At 45.4% G+C, this 12,017-nt stretch overlaps 1 protein-coding gene across 1 annotated transcript in view; it reads right to left on the bottom strand.

Moving 5' to 3' along the window:
- LOC308437146 (uncharacterized protein) overlaps positions 1-12,017 on the bottom strand; it is a gene marked incomplete at its 5' end in the record, with an annotated part of 152,625 nt that overhangs the window by 66,031 nt on the left and 74,577 nt on the right. Inside the window, 5 exons of the mRNA XM_080938202.1 lie at positions 110-227; positions 6,024-6,200; positions 6,558-6,607; positions 7,998-8,109; positions 8,975-9,129. Of these exons, the coding sequence (XP_080794328.1) occupies positions 110-227; positions 6,024-6,200; positions 6,558-6,607; positions 7,998-8,109; positions 8,975-9,129 (612 nt within the window). The remainder of the gene's footprint in view (positions 1-109; positions 228-6,023; positions 6,201-6,557; positions 6,608-7,997; positions 8,110-8,974; positions 9,130-12,017) is intronic.

Raw genomic sequence — 12,017 nt, 5'->3', positions numbered from 1 at the left:
ATGAACCCAAGAGCTTAAAACACGGCCAGTCTCCACACTGGTATATATCCACACCAAAAAAAAAAAAAAAAAAAAAAAAGCCAAACTGAAACAAAAAACCACGACAAACCTCTTCCGGCAGAGTTTTGAACATAAACAGCACTTCGGACGGATGGGGAATAAACCACAAATTGAGGAAGACTCTTCCATCAGTGGACAGCAAACTTCGAGGCCGAGGCTGAAAACTCCTGCAGTGTGAAAGAAAAGGGAGGACCCACAGCACAGACAAGATCCCACTAAGCCAGAGGCACACCATGTGTGAAGGAGAGCCACCGGGCCACCGCAGGCCCAGCACCCAACCCCAGGAGCCGCCTACCGCTCCCAGGTGGCCAGAATAACTTATAAATAACTCATCAGGAAAAAGAGCAGAGGTGCTGATTTTAGCCTGGGCTGTGTAGGAGGGAGGAAGGCGTGGGTCAGGAGGGAGGGAACCTGTGGTAAGGAAGGAGAGAAATTAGATGGTGGCCTCACACTGAGTGCTACATATTTTATGACGCTTAATGTCTTGACCATCTATTTTTGTCCCTGTTTCACAGCTGAGGATATTGAGGTTTGAGGAGGGATGTGGGTCCTGCCTGCCAGCTCCTGAGGCAAAGTCAGCTTTTAAATGCACATCTGCCTAGCTCGAGAATCACTTTAGACATCAGCTCTGTTTGCCTTCCCCGCCCACCATGTTTCCATTAAATCTAATGATAAGGACATAATGATATAGATGGAGCAGCAGTCAGCCTGGGGAAAGGAAGCTGACATATAATTCCCTTCAGAAGATGCAGATCATCAGAAGAAAGTGGTTTGGGATCCCGATGGGGCCTGGAGATGGGAGGGAGAGCAGTAGACTGATGGGTAGAGTCAGACATGTCGGGGCAGGGAAGTAAAGGTACCCCTTTAAAAGAAGAGCTTCATTAAGGGTGAGAATAAAATGTCGGGGAGGAGAGGGTAATGCAGGGTGGGGGGAGGAGAGGCTGTGGGATCTGGTCTTCTAGAGTGTTCCTTGTTATTTTAAGAGGCATGCTGGTATTTTAATTGTTTCTTGCCTATATTCCAGACCCTGGCCTCAACTCTTTTTCCTCCTTCAGATACCAACAGCACATCACTTCTTGGCAGTCTCTTTGTCGCAGGCTTATAGACAAACGTGTATCTGTATTTGGTTTAAGGATGCACAGAAACCCAGGGACCTGACCTAACAGAGTGTCACCCACACCCTTGAAGTCTCATGGGACCCTCCCTAGTGGCTTCCTGAGTAACCTTGAATTTTCCATTAACAAATGCCTTTAAAATTTTGAAACATATTTGTTTTGTTGTTTGCACGTGAGTGCTTTGTCTGAATGTATGTGTGTGTACCACATGCATGGCTGAAGTTCACAGAAGCCAGAGGAGGGCATCCAGTCCCCTGGAACTGGAGTCATGGATGGTCTTGAGCCACCATGTAGGTGTTAGGAACTGAACTCCTGTCCTCTGCAAGAGCAACAAGTGCTTTTAGCCAGGAAGCCACGTCTGCAGCTCTAACCAATACCTTTCAGATGGCTCAGCAGGCAAAGCACTGGCCACTCATGTCCGATGACCTGAGTCCCCTTCCTAGAACCCACAGGAAAAGGTAACACCAAATTTTTGGCCTGCACCTTTAATCCAGCTCTCCTGTGAGTTAACAGGCAGACCAGGAGAACTGTCTAGAAGCTGGCAGGCCAGCTAGCCCTGACACACAGTGTGGCAGAAACAAGAGGGTAGAAGGAAAGAAGCAATCCAGAAAGTTTTCCTCTGACTTCCACATGAGAGCCTTAGCATGTGCACATCCCTGACACTCAGAACTGACTTCCATGTGAGAGCCTTAGCATGTGCACATCCCTGACACTTAGTACTAATAGAAAATTAGCAAAGAAAGGAAGCACTGTCACCATTTACTTGCCTGAGCTAGGGGACTCGGGGTGACATCCTAGGCCCTCTTTCTTCCTTGGTTCCACTTTAAATCTGGAACCCAGCCCCACTGATTTTACCTCCTAAACAGTTTAAGGAGTCTCCTAAGTCATGTCACCAGGAATCACATTGATCTTTTCCTGTGGCCTGGAAGACAGATGTGAGTTTCCTGGACCACGCTCACCCACGCTCACCCCTCTGCATTGCTACTTTGTTCTCTTAATCCTGGATACAGGCAGAAGTCAGTCAGCCTGCGTCATCAACTCCATGACTTTGAAAATTCAGATGTCTCAGCTTCAGCTGGCTTTCCTTTCTCTTCCCACCTAGAATCTCAGATCAAGAGATCCAGACTAAATGTAGTCTTCTTTATGGTCTCCCTCGCTCCCATTTTTATCCCCACAACCTTTGGAAATCGAGTTAGTTACTTTCTTGTTACTATGATAAAACACCGAAGCCAAGGCACCTTTAAGGGAAAATGCTTATGTTGGCATAGGTTCTCATCCTTAATCTACATCATGAAGCAGAGGGAGCCAGCTAAAAGGCTGCCCCACCTACACCCCTACAAACACTGTTACCAGCTGTGGAGCTGTTCAATCCCAGAGTCTACGGGTACGTCTCATCCAGACAACCATCTTAACAAGGTGCATTTCTTTCTTTTTGTTTAAAAGTTTAATTTTATTTTATGAGTGTTTTTTCTGCATGTCTGTGTATGTACACACGCATACCTGGCCCTTAGAGGCCAGGAGTCAGCAGCAGATCCTCTGGAGTTACAGAAGGCTGTGAGCCACCATGTGTGTGCTGGGTCCTCTGAAGAGTGGCTGCTCTCCAGTCCCAATACTGAGCATTTCTTGATTGGAATGCTCATTAAACATTGACCTTATTTTGCTCCTTATCACAGTGGGCTGTTATGATCCGTCTATTTCTCCTCGATGGATGAGGGCCACGGTGGATTCATTGTTGTGCAGCAGTTAGTAGGACCAGCAAATATTCACGTTCAGGCTGTGTTCTGAGGCAACCGGCAGAGGCTAGAGTCTAGCCTGTGCTTTTCTTGCAAAGCCCTGCACCCCACTGTGAAGGCACACCCACCCAGAAAAAGGGATGCCTTCTTGTAATTTTCACAAAGTAGTTGTTTGCAATGACAGTGACTTTCCTTGTCACACAGTGGGACATCAGCTAACATTGTCACCATTACCCAGCCCCTCAAAGTGAAGCTGCAGGACATCTTGGTCTCTAGCCTCCCCTGGAATCACCAAGGCAACAGAAGCCGCAAGGGACTTATGGGAAGAGGGCTCCCATTAGCTCATCTCCGACAAAGAAGCGGTTAAGCTACATTACTTAGAGCCTTTAAAGGATTAGATCGGCTCTTGGAATTTTAAACTAACACAGCTCATGGGGCAGATACTGCCAATCAATTACTGTGCGCTCAGACAAACATCTCAGAATCCCCAGCAGGATCCCTAATAAGTTGTTGGGACTGAAATTTTAAATGAAGGTTATGTCTGATCTTCAGCCTAGCTCAGCCTCCTATCTTATGGCTGGAACCAGGATCCTCTTTCTCCTGTCCCTCGATCCTCAACACCTCCTCTTTTCTCTATATATTTACATCGTGCTGGTTCCCAGCTAATGCTTCACACACAGTCACGGGGAACGGCCTCTTTATGCAGACAGTGATTTTTCAAGCCCTGCTTCTTGTGGCCCTTACTCTAGCTACCTAAGCATTGAGAACTACAGCATCTTTGATCTCAGAGAACTGCTCCCATGTCCTCAGTCCTGAGGAGAGAATGACGTCCAGTAATTGAAGATAAGAGAGATTTTCCCAAGACCTTGGGGCAGCATGTCTAATTCCCAGACTACGGATCTCCACTGCAGCTTTGTCTGGTGCTATGCCATGTCTTGGGCTGAGTTTAAGCACGTTTCTCTGAAAGAACTTCATGAATGGAGGTGACAGGTCTCCAGCGGGGGAGTCACTGAGGGGGTGGGACGGTTTTAGGGGTAAATCATGTGGGTCTGTCCATAGGACAGTAGGTAGTGTGTTCTTGGAATGAAATGTCAGATTCCAGTGTCTCTCTGTCTTCCTGACTTCCAAAGTTATTTATTTCATTTTATCTTATCAGAAATGAGGTTATGTTGAGATAGTCTTATAGCCTAGGCTAGTACTAAATTTCTGCGTAGCCAAGAATGACCTCCCGATTCTCATGTCTTCAACTCCCAAGCGCATCACCACGAGTAGCTATGTTTTTCTGATGTTTGACGAGATTTTTCCCTCAGACACTCAGTTCTAATGTGATGGGACTCTCTAAGAGAGGGTCCTTTCCAGAATCAACTAATGCTGGTGTTCTGCCCATGGCTCTCCACTTGGCTAAGGTGGCTTCCTTTACTCTTTAGAAAGTGGCGTCACCTAGCATAATCTGGGCCAGTTTTCACGTCACCCTACCTAAGACAACATTAGAAAGGAGTAGCACACAGATTCCCACCCCTTCCCACTCTTGCCTCCTCACTGCTTCCTGCCAATTAAACACATCACAAACAACACGGTCCGTTCTCCTAAACAAAAATGTAACGAGTTCACGATTAAGCTTTTGTATAGAGTTTTTAAAGGCTGATGCCAAACATCAGTTGGCCAACAAGCCTACAGTGTGGTAAGCTGAAGAGACTGAAGAGGTCTTTAAGGGCTGGTGGATTGGCTGGGATACTTCTCATGAAAGATGAATTCCTTGGCCTGCAGGTATCCAGCAAAGGCTCCCAGGAGAGAGTCTACAGGCGTGTCTTCACCCTATCCTTCTCTTCAGTGCATCCTTACCTGAGGCAAGTCCTGAAGCCTACTCAAAAACACTGGTACCCATGACCGAACGCAGCACCTTGTAAACACCAAGGCAAGATGGAACCCGTCCATCAGTTGGGGTCCGTCAGTTGGGGGATGAAAAACATCACTTCCGTTCACTCTCTGGCCTGCACTGGCTAGTTCATTTTTGTTTTGTGTAAAGTCCACTTTTCTATCACTTGTTTGTTTGCAGTCCTCTCTGAGGCACTGAGGCAGAACTAAACATCCTTTAAAGACCTCAAGAAACACCTCTAACATCTTATCTCTGAAGTTAGTTGATTACTGAGCTTCCCCCAGAGCCAATGGACCATTTCCCTTTGTTCCTAATGCCCGGGACTAAGTAAGCCCTGAACAAATGATGTACATGAGTGAATGAATGAGTGAATGAATGAATGAATGAATGAACTGCATGGTCTGAAGCATGCCATCTTCCAATGCCTTTCATCTGTGTCATCAGATGAATTATATCATATTATAAATATTACTGCTACTCAAACTTCATACATTATAGGAAGTGGGTATGCTTCCTAGAAACTGTAAGTATAACCTCTGACGCATGCTCCCTGTTTCCCACAGTCAAGGCACTGTGGTCAGTGACTGCCCAGGTATGCTAACTCCTCATCCAGGCGGGTGAGCCTAGGAAGGCTGGGTTAAGAAGGCCTGGAAATCTCCACATCGGGATGAGAAAGTATAAGAGTGGCTCTTGCTTTCTCTGTCTACCTCTGGGTGTCCTAGCAGAGAAGCTCACAGCACTGGTTAATTATGATTTTCTTCTGAATATTTCTTCCCCACTGAGTGGACCATCAGAAGCTAGGAGTCAGCTAAAACCAAGCACCAGAGTTTGCTTACTTATTGGACATTAGCTTGTACAAAGGCCGATGCCGAAGGAGACTCTCTGGCCTTCCCAGGAGGAAACAAAACCTCATTGATGGAAAACTCAGTCACCAACCCCATAAACAAAGGACTCCTTCACTGACAAAGATGCTCTTATGCTTGGAGCGCTGATGTTTACTTTTGACCTTCTGAGCCAGAAAGTCAGCCGATGGCAAGTTAGCCAGAAGGTCAGCTTTCCACTACTATAACAAACACCTAAAGTAACCTCAGTATAAAGAGGACTTTTACTGTGTTTTGGTGTTTTTAAGGTTTCAGCCTATAATCCTGCATATCCCTGCCTAGCACATCTCTGTAACGTACCTCTCTGGGAGACAGCAGGCTAGGTACTGGAATAAGAGGTGTCAACAGCCCTGCATACCTGGAGTCTGCCCTGAATTCCCCACTGGAGTCCTTTGGTCCCTTCTTTTCATTTGGTTGTCCCAGCATGAAGAAGGTGTCTCTGATGGTAGGAAAGCCATCCAGAAGAACTCTCAGGCTATTGCAGTAGGCCATGATCTGACCCCGAAGGGAATAATGAGACAGGCGAAGGTTCAGCCTGAAGGTTAAAAGAAGAGACGGTATCCAGAAAAATCTTCTGGCTTTCAGAGAGGATCCAGAACCCACTTCCCCGGGGAGCTTTTCAGGAACAGAACTCCCTTGATGAGAAGATGCTGCCACCTATGTAGGGTTGGCACTGCCTGAAGGCAGAAGCTCAGGCCTCTTCAAGGTGCCTCCTGTCCTTAACTTCTGATGCTCGCCTGCGTCTGAGTGTCCCGTGCTTCTCTCCGTCCAACAGGGCTGTGGGCATTTACATACAAACCAGCAGACTGGTGGTCCGGGGTTCTAGGTGACACTGCTGTTGGAAGTCTACCCAGCCAGAGAAACAGCTGTTTTCCTCACAGATGCTACTTACTTCTGGCAATATTCAACTATTAGTTCCTTCTTCACTTTCTCCACATCATCCTATCAATAAAGGAGAAAAAAAAATACACCTATTGTAAGCCAGCTTTCAGATGAATGTATGGTCAAATTCAAATTCAAGTAGGGAACAGCTACAAAGCTGATGCGGTCTTTCTGAGGGCAAATGTCTTGGGCGGGTCTCTTCAACTTGCTGCTATCCTGCTGAGCACTCCAAAATGCCGGGCCCGGCCCAGTTTCCATCTGAGCCATTTTCAGGGTTGTGTTTGCTGACAGCAACCCTCAGGGATGAGGTAGAGTCTCTTTCTAGGAAAAGGGGCAGCTTAGTTATTAAAGAGATGCTCCACCCAGCTTTTTGGTTTCTGACTGACAGCGCACAGGGTTCTTGGTAGCTCTTCCGAACCTTCTCTGTGGGACTTGGGAGGCAAGGGGGACTGACGAAAACGTGGCATTTGTGTTGTCTGCTCTGCTCAAGAGGAATAAGTTGTCTCTAACCCCAGGCATCCACAGAAGGGATACATAAAATGGATACATCCACAGAATGGATACATACATCGGCCTTCATGGACAGGTAGGGGACTGACTTGTTCACTTGCCTTAGGCTAAAATTCTGGAGCAGACAAAGCTAATGGAATATTGCCTGACTTCTTTCTGGTCTCGTAGGTGTTGGTAATCTTGGCCATCTGTTAGGGGCTTTACAGAGTCACTGGTTTGGGGGAATTGTTTATTTGGGGGAGAATGGATACTTTTGTTTTCATTATCAGCTATCAGTAAACAAAGTGTCTAACTGCTCTTAATGCCTGTATCAGCCTTTCCTTTCCGTCATAGGGAGGGACAAAGCGCAGAGAAAATAAACCTTCCCATTCCCTTCCACAGAACTGGGCATTACCAAAACCTAATGGGTTAGGAACCACTACTGACAAAATTGGGAATTAAGTTTAAATGATTAAAGGTTTGAGTTTCATAATATGTTCTAAATGGTTTGACTAGTATTTGAGGGGGAAAAACCCTCAAATAGGACACAACAGTGGCTTCTGAGAAACAAAGATAGCAGGTGACCATCTGCCTACCTTGCCCAAGCCACCTACCCCTGTAGGGGTAGTGTCAAAAGTAGCCTCCTGGCACAGGTGCTCAGACTAGTGTTTAGGAAGTGACAAGGCAAAAAACAACCAAACAAACAACAAAACCAAACAAACAAAGCCAAAACAAAACATGGCCTCTGGGGGGAAAAGTGCATAAACTCGGCTGTAGTTTCTGAAGAAACTACAAATCTGCAGATTTTGTCCTCACTGGGTTTCGTTTCCAGATCTGGGCAGTGTGTTTCCAATCACTCTATCTGAACGGTTAAAGCAGCAGCTGCCAAATTCAGACTGTTTCTCTGCTCCAGTCTAAAAAAGAGTGAGGGCATTAGGAATCCTTTCCCTTTCTCACTCACCGGGCTCTTCATCTGGTCCGCCATTGTCTGCTTCCTGTGCAGGAAGGTGTTCAGCATCAGGTCCCGCAAACCCGCCTTTTCTAGTTGAATAGACACAAAGGCCTCTGGAGCCCTGCCCAGCAAAGACAGACAGCTGTGAGGTGGGCGGTAGCAGGCAGACCAGCAGCTCTCGATAACTCAGGTTGAGTGCTGCGGCAAGAGGTCAGGTTGTTCCATCTCTGCCGTGACCACTTTCTTAAGAGCATTTGTGACTCACCTGCCATTGTACTCCTTTTAAGACCCCACTGTATCCGAAGCATGTGACAGCAGTCCCTCCCAAGACATCAAAGCCTGGGGCAATGTGCCCTCTGCCTTAGCTACAGAGATATCTAAACTGCAGGGTCCTTTCAAGTAGACACGGTTCTTAAGTCTTCTGCCCACACTGGAAATGTGGTCTGAGGATTCTTGACCTCTGGCCATGAGTCCCATTATCAGTATCTCGAACAGAAGTTATTTGTCATTTTTCATTCCATACTTACCATTAATTAAAGTAACCTTGTACCTCAACAAAATAACCAGAGTGGTCATAATTATTAGAGAATATATCTATGTCTTTCTCCAGACCTCTATGGATACCATGAATCTCAGCTAACTCACTCTCCTGTTATTCTGATCAACAGGAAAATCTTTGTAATATCGTGAGAGCAGTTCTGCGCCTCTTAGTCTTACGTGGCTACAGAAAATCTGGAGTCACCCATTTACCTCCCAGCTTGTGAAGGAAAGTGTGATAAACTCTACAGAGAAAGAAGCAGGAAGTGAAGAAAAGAGGCATTGATGAGAAAGAGACAGGAAAGAGCCACCATCAGGATGTTCTGACTCCAACAGAACTGGATTATACCTCAAGGAGTGCTCATAGGGTGTGTCCTCATATGAGATCTTTAAAAAAGTACACACTCTATTTTCGATTGACTCAAATCTCTTCCCACTAGATGCAGTACCTCTTGGAAGTCTTAAATCCTTCTGAAGGATGAGCGAAGGCTCCCGGGGCTCTCGGAGTTGGGGCCACCAGCAAATGCTCTTTGCCATTCACAGTTCTGGAGTCTCTTCTGCTTGGATTCATTTCATCGTGATGTCTTGGGTCTGAACTTGTTTCCTAAACCATTTGAAACCAACCTGAGTTCAGTGTGTTGGATATTACACCCTGTAGGAATGCTGGTCCACAGCAGACCCCATGCACATGTGATGGGGGGGGGGGCTGGAGAGAAGTGATGGAAAAGGAGAAGAGGAGGAGGTAAGGATGGGAAGAAAATACTTTGCACACTATAGGAGTAAGGCACACAGTAGGGCTATTTCCTGAGCAGTTCCAGTTCTGTAAAGTGCTCAGAAAAGGTCACCATCATATGGAGTAGTTAATTAGTATTTTGTGTGCACCAGTGTCTAAAGAATTGGTAATGGGCCGCACAGGTCTGGAAGACGGATTGCATGGATCAGTTAATGGATTGCTAAGATCTGGAAAATTTCCTCAAGTATGTCCAATCCTATCTGGATTATATACGCCTCCTTGGGCAATGTAATGATAAAGATGGGAAAGTGGGGTGAGGGAGGGCTAGGAAAGGAAATACAAAATTAGCATCTTCTACTAGTCCAGCATGGTTCATTATAGATGTGGGGGATACAAGTCTTTTATATTTCATCAACTACTAACTGAAAGAAAATGGTCAAGTCTTCAAAGGGAAAGTCATTCTTCAATACACAACCAAGGAATTGGCATATTGAAATTATGTAAGATGGGAAAGGCCAAAAAAAAAAAAAAAAAAAAAAAAAAAAAGAAAGAAAGAAAGAAAGAAAAAGAAAATCCCAGAGGTGAAAAAAAAATCTAAAGTTCCCAACCTTGCTCCCACCAAGACCCCTAGTGCACCATAGACTGCAGGAAACAGAAGTCTCTACCAGTTCAGAACAGGGGTCATCTTACCAGGCCATAAAATGCTGGGAGGGATGAGAACAAAGGTTCTGAGTTCAATCCTCGCCTTTGCGTCTCATCTGTTTTTTCTTATCTTCTAGAACCTGTTTGCTTACCCAGAACAAAGCCCAGCTCATGAGGGTAGGGAAAGGTTCTCTTGGCCTGTGTGTTTCCATTATCTGGCTTCCTGCTAGCTGGGGGCGGGCACTGATGCTGCTGAGTCAGCATTCACATCAGGACTGCTCATCTGGAATGGCAGCTGTGGCCATGCCCACTTTCAGTCTATGACCAACCACTTCCCCTTTCTGCATTTCTTGCAAAGGTGGCCACATCTCTTTTCAGCCCTTCATCCTACTGCACTTTCGGGTTGCTTGCTCAGTTCTAATCCAGCTTTTTGTTGGTGGTGGTTTTGTGAGACAAAGTCTCATTCAGTCCTTGCCTTTTTAACCCTGACCCTGAGCTTTTACTCCAACCCAGTGAGTAGAACTCAGGGGTCAGCAGGGAGATTGAGCATCAAATGTCTTCATTTTCATCTGTCCCCATCTGCTTTACCCCTCTTCATTCAGATCTAGAGAATTCAGCTCTCCTTTTAAAAATAGTAGCTCTCTTTACTAAATGTTTTTTAAAGTATATGGTTAGGTAAGTTCTGACGTGTATGTGACATGCTCTCAGTATGAGACTGTCACCACAGTGCTAACATGCAACACTCACACCCAGTCATCTCTCCCTATGCTCCGTCCCCAACACTCCTCTGGTTTGGGCAGCTATAGACTAGGATGGATCACCTAGAGTTTAAGATAGATTCATGCAGAATCTGGTCCTTTAATCTGGCATTATCTGAATTGTTGTGGGTGTCAATCATTTGTTTGTACTGTTGTGTAGTATTCCATTGCATGGACATGCCAACGTGTGCTTATGCCTTCACCTATTGGAGCACTCTTGGATTTCTTTCCACATCTTCATTGTCATGAATATAACTTCTATGGAAAATCACATGCACATTTTTGTAAGGCCGTGTGCTTTCATTTCTCTTAGACGTTGAATGCTCCGTTCATATGGTAGGCACGTTTAAACCTCTTTAAAAAGTGCTGACTATTTCCCAAGTGGTTGCACCATTTTTATAGTCTAATCAGCAATATGCAAAGGCTTCAGGTCTCCCATATCCTTGCCAGCACTGAAGGAGGTTAATCTTTTACATTTTAACCATTCTAACAGGCATGGGCTGTTCCTCAATGGGGTTTTAAGTTATTTTTCTGGCATTGAGCTTCTTCTCATCCTTCTTTGCCAGGCTATACTGCTGGTGGCTCATTGGTTCCTTTCCGCAGCAGTGGCTGAACACTTCTGCTTTCTAATCACCTTGTACTCTCTTCCTCCCCCACTCCATCTCTTGATTTTTCTACCAGACCCTTTCGTGCTCCATAGTTGTAGACGATTTATAAATCTATCTGGACATGTATCTTATGAGGAAGCAATCATAATATTCACTTTATTGGGGTTCAAAGAGGGCTGGGTGTTTTCTGGAAGATGTAATGCGATAAGGCCAGACAGTGCAGAAGGTCCTCCATCCTGTAGTCTTACTGAGGCCGTGTCAGGTTTAACTAGACTTTAGTGTTCTTGATGGAAGATCCTATGGGAAGTTGCCCAACTCTATTCAACCTTAGCTTCTGTTGAACTGTTTGCTTGTGCAAACCTCCTCCTATGACTGCTAAGGGAGATAACTAGATTTTTTTTTTTTTTGCCTTAAAAAATGTTTGTGTGTTTTGTTTTGTTTTGCATTTAAAAGTCCCTTGATCTAATTCAGTGATTCTCACCCTTTCTAATACTGTGATCCTATAACACAGTTCCTCATGTTGTGGTGACCCCCCAACCATAAAATTTCATTGCTACTTCATAACTGTAATTTTGCTACTGTTCTGAGTCATAATGTAAACATTTGATATACAATATATCTGCTATGTGAACCCTGTGAAAGGGCTGATTGACCCCCTCAAAGGAGTCACAATGCACAGGTTGGGAGCTACACTTGGGTCCCCTAGTACCTGAGTGCGGTCCTAGCCAGCTGGAAGAAGGACTGTCGATTG

Source organism: Micromys minutus (genome assembly GCF_963924665.1).
Source record: "Micromys minutus genome assembly, chromosome: 25".
Classification (NCBI taxonomy): Eukaryota; Metazoa; Chordata; class Mammalia; order Rodentia; family Muridae; genus Micromys; species Micromys minutus.
Note: the sequence above shows the minus strand (reverse complement) of the source record. Positions and strands in the feature narration are given on the sequence as shown.